Source organism: Leuciscus leuciscus, assembly GCF_965113295.1.
Source record: "Leuciscus leuciscus genome assembly, chromosome: 7".
Lineage (NCBI taxonomy): Eukaryota > Metazoa > Chordata > Actinopteri > Cypriniformes > Leuciscidae > Leuciscus > Leuciscus leuciscus.
Window position 1 is genome coordinate 42,547,449 of NC_138731.1, and position 20,790 is coordinate 42,568,238.

General features: G+C 36.0%; 1 protein-coding gene across 1 annotated transcript; it reads left to right on the forward strand.

Annotated features, from left to right (window-relative positions):
* Nucleotides 1–344: 344 nt before the first annotated feature.
* Nucleotides 345–20,081, forward strand: fap (fibroblast activation protein, alpha). The gene is made up of 26 exons (XM_082174677.1): nt 345–752; nt 919–1,003; nt 2,421–2,513; nt 2,612–2,706; nt 2,857–2,931; nt 3,032–3,084; nt 3,359–3,431; nt 4,841–4,961; nt 5,056–5,210; nt 5,999–6,096; nt 6,669–6,798; nt 8,769–8,807; nt 8,906–9,004; nt 9,545–9,615; nt 9,708–9,761; nt 11,908–12,035; nt 12,154–12,204; nt 12,310–12,411; nt 12,507–12,576; nt 15,730–15,924; nt 16,177–16,231; nt 17,105–17,204; nt 17,284–17,342; nt 17,431–17,503; nt 18,712–18,785; nt 19,517–20,081. The coding sequence occupies exons 1-26, from the start codon at nt 750–752 to the stop codon at nt 19,616–19,618; spliced, it is 2,253 nt and encodes a 750-aa protein (XP_082030803.1). The 5' UTR covers nt 345–749; the 3' UTR covers nt 19,619–20,081.
* Nucleotides 20,082–20,790: the final 709 nt, after the last annotated feature.

A 20,790-nucleotide genomic window follows, 5' to 3' on the forward strand; every position in this document is an offset into this window, starting at 1 on the left:
GTTAAAATGAAGCAGAAATATTTATCATTCGGCACTATAGGCTATCTAGGTGACTGATCAAATATGATCATACGACTCTTTGTACAGACGGTTGGATGTTCTTGCTTGCATTGATGCTCAAGATGCTCTTTGGTGCTGAAGAACATGATTATGAGGGTTTGCACAAACTTTGAGTTCATGCCAGCTCAAGCTCATGCTGTCATTAAAAAAGAAAAGAAAAACAAGATTTCTCAGTTGTAATGAAAATATGACTTTATAAAAATTATGCAATGAAGCATCTTCACTAGTGATCTCAGACCCCACTGTATTTAATAACACGTGTTTCATTTACATTAACTTGAAATGAAAGTAAGTCTGTTTTAATTAGTGTCTCTATCTCTCGCAGTCGATGCAGAAGTTGTGCAGATCTCGATAGTCAAAGCGTCAGTGCTGTAACACTGCAGTGTGTTATAAGCGCGCGCTCGCGGAGAGAAGCAACACGTCCTGAACGCACTCCGATGGAAAGTTGTGCGGAATGCTGATTCTGAGGAAGTTCTGCCACCGTTCCCTCACTCCAGACTCAATGATGCATCGGAGGAAGTACATTTTTAACCTGGAAAATTGCAATCAGATGGAATAAAGCGCAGCAGTCTGTCCAGCGCGTGCACTAACGCGGACGAAGTGTTTCACGATCCGTTTAAGGACAGAATCATTCGGCGAACGCGGATTCCTGGAGATTGGATGCGCTTTTTAAAAGTTCCTGCGCAATTATGGTCAGTACACTACACTACGCGTTGTTTTCCTCGGGATTGGGGTGTTTTGCACAAAAAGTTACTTGGGTTAAAAAAAAAGTTAGGTGTGTCGGTTTAAACGCAACTTGTATGATATTGTGATTTTGACCAGAATGAGTGTATGTGAGGTGTTTCTCTTCACCTTCAGGGTTGTAATAAGGTGTGTGTGGCGCTGATCGGGGCGGTTGTCGTCATCACGCTCATCGTCATTCCCACGGCAATTTACATGAACAGTGAGTGCACTCTTCTTCATCTTCCTCTGCTTCTGTTTGACACACACAATCAATAGAAGAAACACTTAAAAGCATGTATAGTGTCTATACCTCCTACCTAGGGCTTCAGGGTCCACCGTGTAATGGGGAAGAGATAGTTAACCATTTCTTCACCTTGGTATTCCTGTAAGATTAAAGTCATGTACGGCTAAATGACAAACGTTTGTCGGTAAGGTAATTTTCGACGGGCAATGTTACTGTTTTTTTCTGTAGTTTTGATCAAATAAATACAGGATTGAAGAGCACTTCTTTAAAAAGCATTAAAAATAGGAATGTTTCCAGACTTTTGACCAGTAGGCTACTGTCTGTGTGTGTGTGTGTGTGTGTGTGTGTAGGCTATATCAGTCAAAAGTTTGGAAACATTAATATTTTTAATGCTTTTTAAAGTGCTCTTCAATCCTGTATTTATTTGATCAAAACTACAGAAAAAAACAGTAATATTGTGAAATATTATTTAAATTTAAAATGATGTTTTTTTATTTGAATATACATTAAAATGTTATTTATTTCTGTGATGCAACGCTGAATTTTCAGCATCATTACTCCAGTCTTCAGTGTCACATGATCTTTCAGAAATCATTCTAATATGCAGATTTATTATCAAAGTTGGAAATAGTTGAGCTGCTTAATATTTTTTTGGAACCTGTGATACTTTTTTCAGGATTCATTGATGAATAAAAAGTAAAAAAAAAAAAAAAGTAAATAATTATTCAAAATATATATTTTTTCTAACAATATAACTCTTTACCAAAAAAAAATCTAAAATCATTTTAACACATCCTTGCTGAATAAAAGTATTAATTTCATTAAAAAAAAGAAATTACTGGCCCCAAACATTTGAACGGTAGTATATATAGTTACAAAAGATTTCCATTTTAAATTAATGCTTTTCTTTAACTTTTTATTCATCAATGAATCCAGAAAAAAGTATCACAGGTTCCAAAGCACAACCGTTTCCAACACTGATAATAAATCAGCATATTAGAAGGATTTCTGAAGGATCATGTGACACTTAAAGCTGAATTTTCAGCATCATTACTCCAGTCTTCAATCACAGAATTAAATTATTTTTGAAAGTATATTAAAATAGAGAACCATTATTTTAAATTGTAATCATATTTCACAATATGACAGTTTTTTCTGTACTTTTGATCAAATAAATTCAGGCTTGATGAGCATAAGAAACTTCTCAAAAACATTAAAAATAGCAAAGTTTCCAAACTATATGGTTGTTTCTTTTTTTTATGTTTCATTAAAAAATATCTGTAGCGCCCCCATGTGAAAACCAAAGAAATTGTGGGAATGTCATAACCTGAAATATATATATTTGTATTTGAAGACTGAAACTTATACTGTTTTCCTTCTCTGTGTCCCTCAGGAGATGATTCTGGATTAAAGAGAACTTATTCTTTTAATGATTTTTACAATGATACCATCAGGTATAAAACGTACAGTCTCCGTTGGATATCAGGTACGACACCTGAGGGCGCTTCACATGCTCCGTGTTTTTTTGTGATGACCTCTACATCACCCTGACACACACACACTCAATGTCTCATTTTCCAACAGACAATGAATACCTCCACAAAACCAATGAAGGCCATATTTACTTGCACAACGCTGAAACGAAGGAACGCTCAATATACCTGAGCAACTCAACATTTGTAGGTTGCCTCACATGTTTGAATGACTCTTCACAGTCGTCCTCCTTCATAAATTCACATTAAAGAGTCTCTGATATTGTTTAATGTTGTAAAGCACTTCCAGCATATGTTATGTTTAACACGTATGTAAATTCCACTTCTGATTTACAGGCCCAAGTGGATGGCACAGATTACATAGTGTCCGCAGATCGAAAATTTGTCATCTTTGAGAGCAATTACTCAAAGGTAACTTGACTGCAATACAAAATAATTACCACTTCATAACACACAAACACTAATATTGTTCATAAGTGATTCTTGCTGACATCTTGAAATGCTTCAACAGCAATGGCGACACTCCTTCACTGCCTCCTACCATATCTACAACATGGAGTCTCAGTGAGTAAAGATTATTTGCTGCAGCTTTGTAAATTATTCACTTAGTATTAGGTTAGGGTTGTCAAAATATAGGACAATATATGGAAAACATGGAAATATAAGTTATTAACAGTATATTTCAAGCTCACTTATATACTGTAGTTTAGAAAAGTCTAATCTCTGATATTTTTTATATCTCACTGAACACTAATTAGTATAATTGTTTTAATATATTACTTCCAACAATTGGTGATGTATATTCACTGTGACGCGTCTTGTTTTCTGTTGGGTTCAGGGAATTTTTCTCCAAGTTTCAGATTCCACCAGTTACACAGCTCTTAGTTTGGGCGCCAACAGGAAACAAACTGGTGAGTTACAAACAGTAACACAGACAAAAAAAAGTAATAGTCACGTTCCAGTTATTATATTACATTATTGGAAGGCTCTAATGTCCAAGAATTCCAAAAGAAAACCTGGATTTATGTGTGTTTTCACCATCACAAAGCAAATTTTGAGCACATCGGAAATTTCAGCAGCTTTTCTTATTTGTTTTTAATACTTTCAAAATCAAATTTTTTTTTTTTTTTTTTTTTTTACTGTATATTGTTATGTTTTTTTGTTCTTATGAGAAATAAACAGATTGAATTTAGGCTTTTATTCACATATAAACTTTGATCAGTGAACAAACTGATGATTTCATCTTAACCCTCTGAGGTCTGAGGGGTTTTTGGGGTCCTTGAGATGTTCTGACATCCCCTGACATTTGTGCTTTTTTCAGTTGCTTATAAACATATTAATGGCAAAGGTGTAATTACACTATTTAGCACAAACAGGGCTACCATAATATGTGAGCAACATGCATGTACATGTTTGTATTTTTGAGAGAATAATGTTTATGCATGGTTATTGAAAAAACTAAAAACTAAAGTTTCTGAAATAAGGCCACAAAACACATACTAAATATGTGTCAATAAGACTTTTGACTAATGGATGTCGTTGCCTAGAGTTTTTTCTTCAAAATGATGTGAAAATCATCCTACCTAATCATTCACATAACACAATACATTGATTTAAATCTTGTAAAACACTTTTTGTTTGTAAAGGCAATATGCGCAAGGGTTCAACACCATCATGCATATTTAGTGATTCACACCTGAGGAGACAATGGGGCCCGCATACTTAAGCATTTAAAATATGCAATACAATCACTTAAATTCTGAGTTTATGGTAGATTTGTTTAGATTTGTTTAAAAACTAAAGTTTCTGAAATAAGGCCACAAAACACATACTAAATATGTGTCAATAAGACTTTTGACTAATGGATGTCGTTGCCTAGAGTTTTTTCTTCAAAATGATGTGAAAATCATCCTACCTAATCATTCACATAACACAATACATTGATTTAAATCTTGTAAAACACTTTTTGTTTGTAAAGGCAATATGCGCAACGATTCAACACCATCATGCATATTTAGTGATTCACACCTGAGGAGACAATGGGGCCCGCATACTTAAGCATTTAAAATATGCAATACAATCACTTAAATTCTGAGTTTATGGTAGATTTGTTTAGAAAAGTTTATACATTACTGTTAAAAATCTGTTTATCTATAGAGAAAACTAATGGTATTTTTACTTTCAGACCCAGTGAGTAGAATATAAAACATTGCACTCTATATTCTGAACGAAATGTTGTTTAATGTTGGGAATCAAAATATACCGCCTGAGCTCTATTGTTTTGATATCGTCAATGCTAATGACCATACATCGTCCACAGGCTTACGTCTGGAATTATAATATTTACCTCAAAACGACTGCCACTGCTGAGGCCGTACAAGTCACACATAATGGAAAAGTCAATACAATTCTCAATGGAGTACCAGACTGGGTCTATGAAGGTAACGTCATCTAATGCACTCACACACAGACATCCTTATGTCTATGCATTCATTCATTCCTGTTAATCCATCTGCATCTTTTCTTGCTCAATAGAGGAGGTTTTTGCCTCAAACGAAGCCATTTGGTGGTCTCCGCAGGGGAAATATCTGGCGTATCTACAAATTAATGACACTGGAGTTCACAACATTGAATACTCATTGTATGGAAATGACCAGTACCCTACCGCAGTAGTTATCCCCTACCCAAAAGTAAATATCTGAACGTTTCGTAGATTTTCACATTGTCTATCACGAGATTACTACTACAAATCCACCCGTCATCATTTAGAATAAGAAACTTTTGTTATACGTGTCAAAGTATTCTTCCTTACCATATCCAAACTTTTAGAAAGTTTAAATTCAAAGTCTGTAGCCAGTAAGAAAAATACTGGACATACAAAAATATTTTTTATAAACTCAATATTATTTTTGTTATTGTTAATATATACACTTACAAAGTGAAACAGTCACACTTATACAATCCACTATAAAGAACCTTTTGTGGAATGGAAAGTTTCCATGGATGTTACCGGAACGTTATAACAACGTTCAGTTGTAAGTCATTTATAAGTGGTTAGTTAATGATGAACTAATAATTTACAAAACATTCATAAATGATTAGTAAGTGATATGCTATCATTTATGAACGCAGTCATGTTTCATGATGATTAGCTAATCATTTACTAATCACTTGTAACGGAATTTACAAAACATACATACAATGTTAGTATATCACTTGCTAATCATTTATGAATGTTTTGTAAATGATTAGTTCATCATTAACTAACCACTTATAAATGACTTAAAACTTAACGTTATTATAAAGTGTTACCAAAGGTTCTTCATGGAACCATCGATACCATTAAAGAATCTTTATCTTTCATGATAAAAAGTAGCATTAAAAACTGCATGGAATAGATACTGTATCTGCTGTTCTTGTATTACAGTTTTCATTCAAAGTCTTATTTTGCTACTAAACTGTTGTTCTGCATACAAAGGCAGGCAGTGTTATTCCCAGAGCAAGGCTGTTTGTAATTGACGTCGAAAATCCATCCAAACAATCAGAAGTGGTGGTACCGAAATCTGTCGGATCAGGGTGTGTCCCTCTTATGTTTCTAGTTTCACATTTTCACACAAAGCCTCTATGGCAAGCAGGGCGGGGCCGAGAGCCTTGGGAACGGAGCGAGGCCGGTGGTGCGAGTGCTAATGAGCGTCACCTACGCCACACCGGCCTCGAGTCTCACGGGTGACAACAGTGAAGGATGAGAGAGGACCAGGCCTGGACTTGTATGTTGTTGTGCTTAAGGTTTTATGCGGCAGACGTCCGTCAGGGGCTGCCCATTTACTTTCATTTTGTAGTGTTTATTTATTGTAATATTAAAGTTAATGTTGAAAGTTTGCTGGTTCCCACCTCTTTCTTCCCTTATCAACAAACTTTGCTACACTGGCAAATCCAGGCCTTGTCCTTTCTCGTCTTGCTCTGTCGTCACTCCTCATTTTATCCTTCCGGAGCTCCTCCTTGAGACTCAACTCATTATCATTCGTGCTACCGGCCTCGTTCCGTTCCCACGGCTCTTGGCCTCGCCCTGCTCGCCACAGCCTGAAACATACGTTTTCACAGCATTAGAGATCAGCAATAACATAATTTTTATTTTTCTCTTTTCCCAGCGATCACTATCTGAGCACAGTCACGTGGGTCACAGACGAGCGACTGGCTGTTCAATGGCTGCCACGCAGACAGGACCGAGTCCTTCTGCAGATCTACGACTACGACGGCACCAACTGGAAAGAAAGCTCGGTGAGAATCAACATTGCAATTGCCTGAGGCAGTGATTCTCTTGTTATTTTGGTCTGGCCAATCAAATAAATTGTAATACAACCCCATTTCCAGAAAAGTTGGGACAAGAATCTAAGATTTTAACTGACAAAAGTATAAAGAAAAGATGACCAACTTAATTGTATTTTGTAAATGTAAACACATTTTGATTTTGATGGCTGCAACACACTCCAAAATAGTTGGGACAGAGGCATGTTTACCACTGTGTCACATCACATTCCTTTTAATTACACTTTTTAAATGTTTGGGAATTGAGGTTACTAATTGTTACAGTTTTGCAAGTGGAATTTTTGCTCAATCTCGCTTGATACAAGACAGCTGTTCAACAGTTTGTGGTCATCAGTCTGATTCTCCTTTTTATGATGGGCCATAGAGTACATTTTCAATAGGAGACAGATCTGGACTGCAGGTGTAGAGTGTCTTCGAAACACTCTGTTGTAGCATGTGCCCCCTCGTACAGATGTTTGCATTTGCACCTGTTGCTGATGAAAGTCTGATTGGTCCCTTTTGTCTTTGGGGCTGAAAACTCAGTCAATTTTTCCCAAAAACAAGCTGAAACATGGACTCATCTGACCACAGCACACATTTCCACTGTGTTTTGGACCGTCTGAGATGAGCTCGGGCCCAGAGAACTCAGCGGCATCTCTGCACTGAACAGATGTATAGCTTTCTCCTTGTGCAACAGAGATTGATGTTGCATTTATTGATGCAGCGTCAGACTGTGTTAAATGAAAATGGTTTTCTAGAGTCCTCCTGAGTACATGTGGCTGTATTTAACAGAGTAGCATGATGGTTTCTCATGCAATGCCATCTGAGGGCTCAAAGGTCACGCACATTCAACAGAGGTCTCCTGCCTTGCCCGACACGGACTAAGATTTATCTGGATTCCCTGAATCTTTTCAGAATATGATGTATGGTAGATGGTGAAATACTCTGTAATCTTGCATTTAGAAATGTGATTTTTGAATTGTTTGACAATTCTCTCATGGAATTTAGCACAAAGTGGTGAGCCTCCATGACACATCTTTGCCTGCAAAGACTGAGCCTTTGGTGGATGGTACTATTATACCCAAACACGACGATACACTCACCTATTACCAATTCAACCTGCTTATTGTGGACGGTTTCAAAATAGAAATTTAACTTGGATATTCTATAATCTTTTTACTTTTATTTTGTCTCTGTCCCAACTTTTTTGGAGTGTGTTGCAGTCATCAAAATCAAAATGTGTTTATATTTACAAAATACAATTAATTTGACCAGTGAAAACATTGGAAATTCTTCTTTTTACTTTTGTCAGTTAAATAAAGGTTAAGAGAGAATTAACAAATCACAGATTATTGATTTTATAAAATTTTACAAAATGTCCCAAATCTTCTGGATTTGGGGTTGAAGTTAAACAATCTTTTTTTTATATACATGCTAATTATTATTGTTGGAGACTTCAAAAATGGATGAAGTAATACTTTTTAAATATTACTATGAAAAAAAATTAATAATTCTCACCACTTTCTTTCAGCAACAACAGTAAAAACTTGAATAAATGTTGCAAAATACACAAATTAATTAAATGACTTTTAAATTCAAAAAGCATTTTTTTGCAGGAATAGTCTACAATCCCTCATGCCATTCCAGATTATCTTCTGAAGCTTTATTATAGCCCTATGGAAGAAACGGATTGATTTTTCATCATTCATAAAAAAAAAAATCTTCTGTCATGTCAATAATGACACACACGTCATACATAGAAAAGTGCTGTGAACTCAATCTTAAGTGAAAGAAAATGCGCACACACAAACACACGTGTATCGTCAACTGACCAGGTTTACATATGCAGATATTTAATAAACTTTGAGAACTGTCCAAAACAAATTTGAATTGTGGGATTTAAATAAATATACATATATATATTTATTTTATTTTTTTTACAGAAATTTGAGCAAAAAAGCAAAACTGGATGGGTCGGACGGGTGAGTTCATGAAGCAATCACATAAAATCTTCAGATAGTCCTGATTTAAACTTAAGATGCTGCTATGAAACCTTAATGGACTGTGTTTCCCCTTACAGTACTTTCCTTCAGCTCCTTACTTTGCTGCAAATAACAAGAGTTTTTACAAAGTTATGAGCAATGTCAACGGTTATAAACATCTCCACTATGTGAATGCTGTAAGTAATGCACTATTTTTTCTATATATATATATATATATATATATATGCAAATGGAGATTGTTGTGATTAATCTCAGAGCTGCGGCCGGTTGCATAAACATAGCTATAATGTTAAGACAGTGTCTTAAGTTCTAGTATGACCTTAGTCAGGGGCAGTCAGTCTTAGTTTTCGGTATCAAAGTAAGGCTTATCTACGTTTTTATGTAACTGATTTAAAAAAGCTATGATGTCTAACTTGTAAGACTAGTCTTCGAGGTTTATGCAACCGGCCCCAGGTTGTTTTGGATCATGGCTTTGAACTCCATTGAAAAACATTATAAAATCCCCAAGGAGAAAATAAATGAATACATCTTAGAACAAATGCCTCTGAAAGAGTAGGCGATCGATTTAGTGTCGATTCAATGCAAATTTCAGATGTCTTTACATTGTATTACAGGTTATAATGTGCTATAACTGTTAAAACAAAGAAACACAAAGAAACACTGAAGTACAAGCTTAGCAAGTCGTCGGTCTGCCACCTGTGTTGTTTTCTTCACAGGAAACCGCAACACCCATCACCTCAGGCAAATGGGAAGTGATATACGTCTCAAAAGTAACCAAAGATTCCATGTGCGTATGAAATGCGTATGTTTTGTCACAAGCTTCTCATGTGTCTTCATGCGCAAACTTTCCTGCACATCTAAAATCTGCTCTTTCCACAGATACTACGTGAGTAATGAACACATGGGAAGACCTGGACAGAGAAACCTTTACAAGTAAAAAATACCTTTGTTTCCACAATATGTAAAATATTAAACAGTCATTTATTTTGCTATACTTCAGCAGTGGTATCACAACACTCTCATGCCACTCAAGAACCAATTATTCACAACCAATTCCATTACAATAATTGTATTATGATGGATGAATTTGTTAGTTGTTCTGGAATGTCAGCATTCCTCTGATGATGTGGACAGAGCGGCAACATATAATATGCAATACACACATTAGAGCCAGTGTAGAGACATAGTTATTAAAAAAAAAAAGAATTACCCATAATTATCATTATTTATTCACACTTAAAGGGTTAGTTCACCCAAAAATGAAAATTTTGTCAGTAATTACTCGCCCTCATGTTGTTCCAACCCCGTAAGACTTTCGTTCATCTTCGGAACACAAATTAAGATATTTTTGATGAAATCTGAGAGCTGTCTCACTCCTTCATGGGCTTCTGGGTAATCGATATCTGCCATCCCAGAAAAGTTAGTAAAGACATCGTTAAAATAGTCCGAGTGACTACAGTGGCTCAACCTTAAGTTTATCAAGCGACGAGAATACTTTTTGTGCGCAAAAACAAAACAACGACTTTTAATTTTCTTCAGTGTGGGTCTGAGTGAGTTCACGAGAGACACGACGCATGCGCGAGACCCGGGACGATGACGCAGATGGGTCTCGATGTAGTGTTTCAAATGGTTTAAAGTGTGCATTTCCTAGATGTCTGAATCGTGAGAAACCAACGAGAAAATGTAAAAGTGCCTTACCAATGCCGCAAAATGAATGGCTTACCTTTCACACTTTCCCATCAAATGATCGTGAGCGTCATCTTCTCGGTTCTCGCGCATGCGTCTCGTGAACTCACTCAGAGAAACACAGAAGAAAATGAATAGTTGAATAAAGTCTTTATTTTTAGGGGTTTTTTGCGCACAAAAAGTATTCTCGTCGCTTGATAAACTTAAGGTTGAGCCACTGTAGTCACTTGGACTATTTTAACAATGTCTTTACTAAGTTTTCTGGGATGGCAGATATCGATTACCTAGAAGCCTATGGAGTGAGACAGCTCTCAGATTTAATCAGAAATATCTTAATTTGTGTTCTGAAGATAAACGAAAGTCTTACGCGGTTGGAACAACATGAGGGAGAGTGATTACTGACAGAATTTTCATTTTTGGGTGAACTAACGCTTTAAGTTGTTCCAAACCCGTTTGCTGTTATTTTGTCAGTGGATCACAAAAGCATAATTTGATAAATGCAATCTGCATGCATCCCACCAACACAACAACGATTCATAACTATTAAACTTCAACAACAACAAAAAAAGCACATGATAAAAACAGTCTCTACTGTAAAGGTTCTTCATTTCTAATTTTGCGTTCCATGGAAAAAAATCTGCACACTTAATTTTCTGCCAGCACAGAACAAAAATCAACAATCATTTTTTAAATGTGTCAATCAAAGAATGCTTGACACTTTCTGCAGAGATGTGGCACTGACAACATGCCTGATAAACAAACTACTGTAAATGCAAAAGGATAGGTTTAGGAGAAAGTGCATTGAAGTAAAAGTTTCTGAATGAAGAAATATGAGAATATTATATGAAGAGTTCAGATGCAAAAGCCTCTAAGGGCCATCTGAAATTTTCTTATAGAATGATAATTTTTATCAAGCTTGTATATTTAAGTTCAGTAATTTCACTTAAATGACAATTAATAGGTAATCTTCATTGCCATTTAAGTGAAATTATTGAATTTAAATATACGAGCTTGATAAAAATGATCATTCTATAAGAAAATTTCAGATGGCATTTAGAGGCTTTTGCATCTGAACTCTTCATATACATTAACAAAAATAATATGTTCATTATATTTATAAATGCATACATTTTTGCATTAATCTTATTTATACAAAAAATATTTTATATGTATATATTCAGTAGTCAACATTTGAAGTGGATCAAAACCTTTCATCAAGTTATATACTGTATATATATAATATTTTTTGTATATTATAGCCAATTCAACAGCACAAGGCCACAAAACACAGTGAAAAAAACAGAAATGGTGCACACAAGCTACTAGAAGTAATTCATTCCGAATTTTCTAATGGTTTCCCTTCCCTCATTGCCACTGTGAAATGTTTCCTCAGGATTTCTATAAGCAACAATGGACATTCTGTCCCCGAGTGCGTCACCTGTTCGCTGTACCAGGACAGGTGTCAGTATAACTCGGCTTACTTCAGCCTGAACGCCTCTTACTTCCGCATGGACTGCTACGGTTAGTGAACACGCTTTTACTGCACGCCTGTGCGATTCCCTCAAAACAAAGCCCTGAACGATACCTCGGTTGATCTGAGGTGACTGAGAGAGGTAACTGTGTGCTGCTGGTTTCACAGGACCAGGGCTTCCGCTGTTTACACTGATGGACAACAGAGCGCCTGCTAAAGGTTTGTGCTATAGCATCGCTCCAATCCAACCCCTTTACAACAGGAGCTAAATACAGGAATGGTTGACATAACATTTCTGATATATATTGTATTTTTGGGGATTAGAGATTCAGGTCCTTGAGGACAATAAGAAACTGGAAAAAATTCTGACTACTGAACTTCTGATGCCAACCATCAAACGTGCCACAATGAAGATCGCAGGATTCAGTATGTGCAGTATTTTTTTTTTTTTTATATTCCAGGAAAACAGGATTTAGTATCATATTTTTTCTAAAGCCGTTTTTGTTTCTCTCTCTCTCCAGACCTCTGGTATCAGATGATGTTCCCACCAAATTTTGACTCGTCCAAAAAGTACCCTCTTTTAATTCAAGTGTGAGTTACATACTTAACTGAGCCTATAAATGGCCATTTGTTTTCTATAACCTTTCAAAAGTTTGTGCTCAGTAAGTTTTTTTCTTTTGTTCACAAAGGCTGCATTTATTGATCAACATTTTTTTAAAGATTATTACAGTTTAAAATAACTTTTTTTATTTGAATATGATCAAATGTAATTTATTCCTGTGATCAAAGCTGAATTTTCAGCGTCATTACTCCAGTCTTCAGTGTCACATGATCCTTCAGAAATCAGTCTAACATGATGATTTGCTGCTAAAGAGACATTTATTTTTATTATCAATATTGTGCTGCTTAATAACGTGGAAACAGATGCTTAATGTCGAGCAGCATATATTTAAAATAGTTTATTTTTTTGTAACGTAGAAGTCTTTACCATCAATTTTGGTTAATTTATTGCATCCTTGCTGAATAAAAGCATTAATTTCTTTTTTTTTTTTAACGGTAGTGTATGTAATGCATTGTACAGTAGTCTCTTAATTAAAATGAGCTCATGCAAGCTGCATGCATAATTCAATTCACATTTATTTGAATAGCACTTTTCACGGTACATATCGTTTCAAAGCAGCTTTACAGAAAATACATGTTTCTACATTACAATTTTGAGTAATCAGAGATGACCGAGTCCAAGTAATGTCCATACTAGGCCTGTCACGATAACTACTTTTTGTTGTGCAATAAATAATTGCGATAAACAATATTATTGCCATTTTAAGACCATTTTATGCCACTGAATATAAATCATAATATAACAGCATAATAATGCAAGTAGGCCTACACACTTTCAAATGACAACAATCATTCTTTAGATCATGGAAATAAAGTGTAAAAAAATGTAATATCCAAAATAAAAAAACTTGAATAAATAGTAAAACATTTTCAAAAAATAAATAATTGCACGTGCAAAAGCACAAAAGGCACTTATTGAAATGTTCCATTTACAGATTTTTCCCTGGCTTTCTTTTCTCTGTAAAGTAAAGGTGCTGAAAACGCAAACCCTGCTTAGCAGTCAGATGTCCGTATGAACACAGGCACAGATGCCTCAACAGGCCTTATCTGCTGCTAAAACTATTTACGCCGTGACGTTTATATTTGCACCAGAACAAGTGGATTGCAGCTTTGAAATCAAGTGCATTTGAACTTGTTCTTTCAAACAGTCTGTAGTTGTCAGGAAAACACTATAACGGCACAAAGACGCCTTTTTTCACCTGTCGATGACCGCTCTGTGAATGAATAAAACCATCCATCATGAAGGAACTGCCCGAGCCACGCTTTTGCCTCTGACACAGAGAACAGACAAGATCACAGCACGATAGGCAAAATGTTGGTGACATTCATTATCATGTAAACATAATGGGCGATATATTGCGTCACCAAAAATTATTGAAGTCATGTACATGTATTGTGCGATAAGTCGATATATTGATTATTGCAACTGGCCTAGTCCATACGTCAGAAATGTACAGTTCTAAGATAATACAAGTCATGCAGTTAGCTAGCATCATGCATTCAATTTAAGGCGAGACACTACAGGTGAATAGGGTAAAATTTTTAACTAGCAGACATCACCATGAAACTTTCCCAGTTGATTACCTACATTAAGATGAGAAAAAAATGTATTACAAGTTTTCTGTAATTTAATGTTTAAATATGCAAATTAGGCAACATCTAATTAAATATGCACTAATTTGCATATATAAAAAAAAAAGCCAGGTTAAAAATATATTTTCATTGTGTTCACATATTAGAAATACAGAGGGATTTATGGATATCTACTTTTGTTATCCTGTAAATCAGAAAATACTGTCAATAGCCTTAAAAAAATGAATTTCGCCATGTTTTTTGGAATAAAATGTTATATAAATCAGGCTAGGAATAATATATTTACAAATCCCTCTGTAAATGTCTTCATAATATAACTAGGTACAAGACTGGAAAGTTTGGTGTATATCGGTGCAACTGAAGTGGAGATTTCAGACTTGGAGTATGAGAGAAATGTGATTTTGAGAAAACGGGCTTTAAAGATTTATATCAGCCAATGAGATTGCGCATTCAGTCCTTTTACTTTCACGATTGGTTGCTGATAAAAAGGAAATGACCATATTTGGATCCGACAGCATTGTACAGGAGAGAGAGAGCTTTCTAACGGTATATATATTAGCAGAGGGATGATTTACAACTCCAACTTTTGTTGAATTTATGAGAAATCTACAGACGCAAACAGACAAAGTGTAGTAAAATAAAGACCTAAATGTGGATTTCAGACTTTTTTTCACCACAAGTCTGAAAGAAGACATGTTATTGAAGACAAATATCCCAAAATCGACCAGTAAAAAAAAAACGATGTTTTTGATGTGTCTCGCCTTAAGCAGAAACATTGAGCTCATTAAAGCAACTATTGCAATTTGAGATCATAATGATTACAATATATAGACATGTTGACAGTTGTGCATCTCTTCACCTGTGAAGAGGGAGAGCATTCTCACATTTGGCTCCAAAACTCTGGAATAGTCTTCCTGATGCTGTTCGTTGCTCAGACTCGCTCTCCCAGTTTAAAACTAGATTAAAGTCGCATCTCTTCAGCCAGGCATTCATATAATCCTACAGTTCAAACTACAATCCGGCCTCTAGCTCATAAATGCCAGAGGAGAACTGGCCCCCGACTGAGCCTGGGTTCTCCCAAGGTTTTTTTTCTCCATTAGGTCACCTGATGGAGTTTTAGGACACCATTAGGTCACTTGATGGAGTTTTTCGGTTCCTTGCCACTGTTGCCTTTGGCTTGCTCAGTTGGGGATATTTTGGGGATATTTAATTTAATTTTATCAATCAATAAATTCCTCTTGAAACAAACTTTGTTGTATTATTTTAATTTAATACTGTGAAGCTGCTTTGATACAATCTGTATTGTGAAAAGCGCTATACAAATAAACTTGACTTGACTTGACTTGACTTGATACATAACAAAATGAGCAAAATGCTGTTTAAAACAATTTTAGCTTAAGTATAGTTTCATAATATGTCAGCTACCCAAACTGCATTAAAGAAAGTTTTATTCCATTATAAAAAATAAAAAATGACATGATGTTTTTAGTATTTCTCTAATATAACTGTTTTTTCACGGTCACGTTGAAGGTACGGCGGGCCAGCCAGCCAGAACACAGATTACGTGTTTCGACTGGAGTGGGCCACGTACCTGTGCAGCACGGAGAAGGTGCTCATCGCCAGCTTCGACGGCAGGGGAAGCGGTTTCCAGGGCGATGAGATAATGCACGCCATCTACGGGCGACTGGGGACGTACGAGGTGGAAGATCAGATCTCGGCCGTGAGGTGAGGCGAGGGAACGATGTGCACACGCTCGTGATGACGGAGAATCATTTAGCCTGATGTAACTCACAGACGGATGAGAGATGCGAGTCGAAGTGTCACGGAGCATGTGTCAAATGAGGTTGAACGAGGTCAAACACTATGAGTTGACTGAAAGCAACTTAAGAGACAAACTACCTTCTACAAAAGATGTAGTCATTTTGTTTTGGAATATCTTCATAATTGCTCTTCTTGTGACTTTGTGTTTAATTGCAGAAAATTCATTGAAATGGGTTTCATTGACAAAGACAGAATTGCAATGTGGGGTTGGGTAAGTGCAATGCTTTCATTTAAACGACAAGCCACAGAAGAGATTTGAAACTTTAAATACGAGGTTTTGACTATCAGTCTAATGTTTGGAATAATTTTTTTATTTTTATTATTATTATAAAGTCTCTTCTGCTCACCAATGCTGCATTTATGTGATAAAAAATACAGTAAAAATAGTGAAATATTACCTTTTCAAATAAATGTTCACTATCTAATCTAGAATCTAATTTATTCCTGTGATCAAAGCTGGATTTTCAGCATCATTACTCCAGACTTCAGTGTCACATGATCCTTCAGAAATCATTCTAATATGCTGCCTAATTATTGCTGTTCGATTGTTAATAATGGTTATTATTATCATTAATGTTGAAAATGTTTCAATGTTTTCAAAGATTTTTTGCAGCTTAATATTTCAGTGGAAACTAATATTTTTTTCAATATTCTTTGAAAATATTTTTTTTCTTTTATAAACGGAATCATAAATGACTTTACTGTCACTTTTGATCAATTTAATGCATCCTTGCAGACTAAAATAATTAATTTCAAGCTTACTTTTACCCCTAACTTTTGAATGGTAGTGTATCACAGTTTCCACAAAAATATGAAGCCGCAAAACTGTTTTCATCATTGATAATAATCAGAAATATTTCTTAAGCATCAAATCATCATATTAGAATGATTTCTGAAGGATCATGTGACACTGAAGACTGGAGTAATGATGCTGAAAATTCAGCTTTGATAGCATGAATAAAATACATTTTAAAATATGTTTAAAATAAAAGTTATTAATTTTAAATTGTAACAATATTTCAAAATGTTACTGTTTTGACTAATTTTACTGTCATACTAATTATGAAACATCTGTCTTGCTCAGTCATATGGCGGCTATGTGACGTCCATGGTTCTGGGATCAGGAAGTGGACTGTTCAAATGTGGAATCGCTGTGGCTCCTGTTGCAAAGTGGGAGTATTATGGTATGGATTTTCTGATTTATGATATAGATTAACCACAAACAATTTAGCAGACTCAACTCACACGCTGCGTTCTTCACAGACGCTGTATATACAGAGAGATACATGCATCGCCCCGAGGAGAACTTGGAAAGATATCAAGTAAGTTAATCTGTAAGAAAACACATGTAAGGATTACGAACAGTGATCAATAGTTCTTCATATATGTGGATGATTTGCTTGTTTGCAGAATTCAACGGTGACCGACAGGGCAAAGAATTTCAAGTCGGGTGCATACATGTTGGTGCACGGCACTGCAGACGGTAAACAATTTGATCTAAACCTGAGAATAGACAAACGGCAATGAAAAGTTTATAAATCTGTATTAAAGGGATGGTTCGGAGTAAAATCAACCTAGGGTCCTTTGCACCATGACCTCGAGCCAAACACCCCCCAGAAGCCTTTTTCCCCTTGGTTGAACATTATTAAAGTTAGAGCTTATTTAGAGAAATCAGCCGAATGGCTTAGTGCAGGCGCTAATGGATCCAAGGCTGTATCTCGTAAATTACCCCACTAATAATGCCCAGAATGGTACCAAACTTCTACAGTAGCACAAATAGGTTCTGTACTCATAAAACGAGGCATTGGAAAGTTTGTAAGTACATCAGGAGTTTATTTAAATAACACTTGCCTGATGGCTAATGCTACCGCTAACGCGGTCGCCGACGTCACTTCACGGAGTTGAGAAAAGCACGTAAAAGTCCTGGCAGAAAGCGATGCACAAGGATGTAGTGTAACGACACCCAGTTCCAGGAATGCACTAATATTTTGTTGGTAGTACCAGTTTATAACAATTATTAGTGAACACTAAGTTGTCAACACTTCGGAAAAAATTATAATTCGTCGTTACACTACATCCTTATGCATCGCTTTCTGCCAGGACTTTTACGTGCTTTTCTCAACTCCGTGAAGTGACGTCGGCGACCGGGTTAGCGGTAGCATGAGCCGTCGGGCAAGTGTTATTTAAATAAACTCCTGATGTACTTACAAACTTTCCAATGCCTCGTTTTATGAGTACAGAACCTATTTGTACTACTGTAGAAGTCTGGTACCATTCTGGGCATTATTAGTGGGGTAATTTACGAGATACAGCCTTGGATCCATTAGCGCCTGCACTAAGCCATTCGGCTGATTTCTCTAAATAAGCTTTAACTTTAATAATGCTCGACCAAGGGGAAAAAGGCTTCTGGGGGGTGTTTGGCTCGAGGTCATGGTGCAAAGGACCCTAGGTTGATTTTACTCCGAACCATCCCTTTAAGAATCTGATAGATTGACTGATATAAAACCTAGTGGCCTGACTTAGAAAAAAAGAAAAGAAAAAAAAAGGTACAAAATCTGTCATTAGGGTGGCACCAATTTTGAAAGGTGTTCTGCCCAAGTGACAGCTTTTGTACCTCTTTTTCTAAAAAAAAACAAAAACAAAATCATTTTCTTGACATGTTTTCTTGCCGTTTTGACTTCACTACTCCAGACAACGTCCACTTTCAGCAGGCTGCTCAAATTTCCAAGGCCCTGGTGGAAAATCAAGTAGACTTTGAAGCAATGGTGAGTATTACAGTTTTTCTCGATTGCTTAAACACTATTACCAGGCTTTTGAACTAAAATTTCAAACCCATAATGCCATTTATCAAAAAGCACACCCATTTCCCTAAACTATAAAAGTCAGATTTGTTGAACTGTCACTGCAAAACTCTACGCACAAATCCCTTCATTTCTCATTGCCTAGACCATGTTGTCATGTATAAAGCACTAGCATTCAATATTGTTCACTCAAGTCAGCACAGCTTCAGCTCAGTTAGCACACAATTACCCAGGTGGAAACACTAAGAGTCAGAATTTAACACACATCAATCAGATCCTTCAATAGATAGATAAAAGGGCCCAAATCAGTTTATTGACATTTGGAACAACCACAAGCAACATAACTTACCAGTTTTGGAAATTTTGTTTTGAATTTATTGCACCAGTGTGTTAGACTATGTTGTAGTGTGTGTGATTTTGAGGGCTTGTGTGTCCTGTCTGAGGGCAAAGTTTGGTTTTTCAGCAAGAGTGAATGGTTTTGAGTGTAGAGCTTCATTTTGACCTGAAAATAGGATGTTGGGGGAATTGGGTGAGACGTTATGGATTTGTGTTTACTGTTTTGAGAATACGAGGCATAGTTTCAAGAAATGTGTTTAAGCAATCGAGAAAAACTGTAATGAATGTGATGAAAAACATTTTTTATCAAGCTCTGACATGTCTTGCTTTCTCTAAAACGATGTAACCCTGTTTTTCAGTGGTACACCGATAAGGATCACAGTCTGTCTGGCAAAGCACGTTACCATCTCTACACACACTTGAACCATTTTCTGCAGAACTGTTTTGCTGAGAAGAAATAAACGGGCATTGATGCGTTATGTAGACAAAAAAAAATTTTCCTCTTCCATTGACAAAACACTGTTGATGACAGATGCTTTACATGTTAGTCTGTATATAGAACATCTTATGTTGATTTTGTATTGTTATTTTTATATTGCTTAACGTGATTTTTTATTAGCTGTTGTTTTTGTATCACATTGCTGTGATGGTAACTCACTTTACCAACATAAAGTAAAATGGATGTAGTTTATATGACAGACTTTTTGTCATGTTTCATATTTCTACATTTACACATTGATTGTGGAATCTATAGAGTTTATGCGCTTGTGTTTATGCACTGACTTCTATGTGTGATTTGAGCATGTCTGTTAGAAACCTGATCAACTGAAACATTCTGGATTTGGATGCCCTTAGTCTTCTGACTCATGTTTCATATATCCTGAAATCTGAACAAAATTAAAAATACTTCTGTGTGTGAAGGAAGTCTGTGTCTGGATGCTTAATTTCTTTTCATCTATTTTACATATTATACATTGCCAAAGTTTGGACTGAATTAGTTTCTCATGAAACTCACTGCATAATTCCCATATCTCGGTTTCATTTAATAGTTTTTTTGACAATTTTTTTCAAACATTTGACTGGTAATGTATAATGGTAGTCTATATGAACAGTGCCACCTGCTGGTTTAACTATTAAAATGTATGCCATATGGACGTTGCCTAAGAGCTCAGATAATATCCTTCAAGACATTTCTGAATTTAACATCACTGATGTTATAGATACATCAGCTGAAACCCACATGAATCAAGGGTACATTGTGGAATAATGTACAATCAGGCAATCGCGATAGCAAAATCAGGACCTCAAGTGATGCTTTTTACAGGGCTTTTCAACAAATAATTAGACAAAATATTGATCTGAGTTTCATTTATTTAATTATGCACAGACTGATAAGACGGGAGCATGTCTATGTTCCCACAGCCCTATGTTCCCACAGCCCTAGCACTAAAACTTACCCTTCATAGGGGACTAGGGCTAAGGGAATTAGTTAACATACCTAAACCTACCCCTCACAGGAGGGAGACTTGTCTGGGATGTAATTGGGCTATCCCTGTACCAGCACAAGTTAAATGAGAGAATATAGGGCTGTGGGAACACAGGGCTGCGGGAGCATACGGCCTAATTTTCTAAG

What these genes read in the sequence shown, in the direction of transcription:
- fap (XM_082174677.1), top strand. An exon ending in CAGTCTCCGTTGGATATCAG is followed by an intron (nt 2,514 to 2,611) that starts GTACGACACCTG and finishes ATTTTCCAACAG; the next exon opens with ACAATGAATACCTCCACAAA. An exon ending in AAGTAGACTTTGAAGCAATG is followed by an intron (nt 18,786 to 19,516) that starts GTGAGTATTACA and finishes CCTGTTTTTCAG; the next exon opens with TGGTACACCGATAAGGATCA.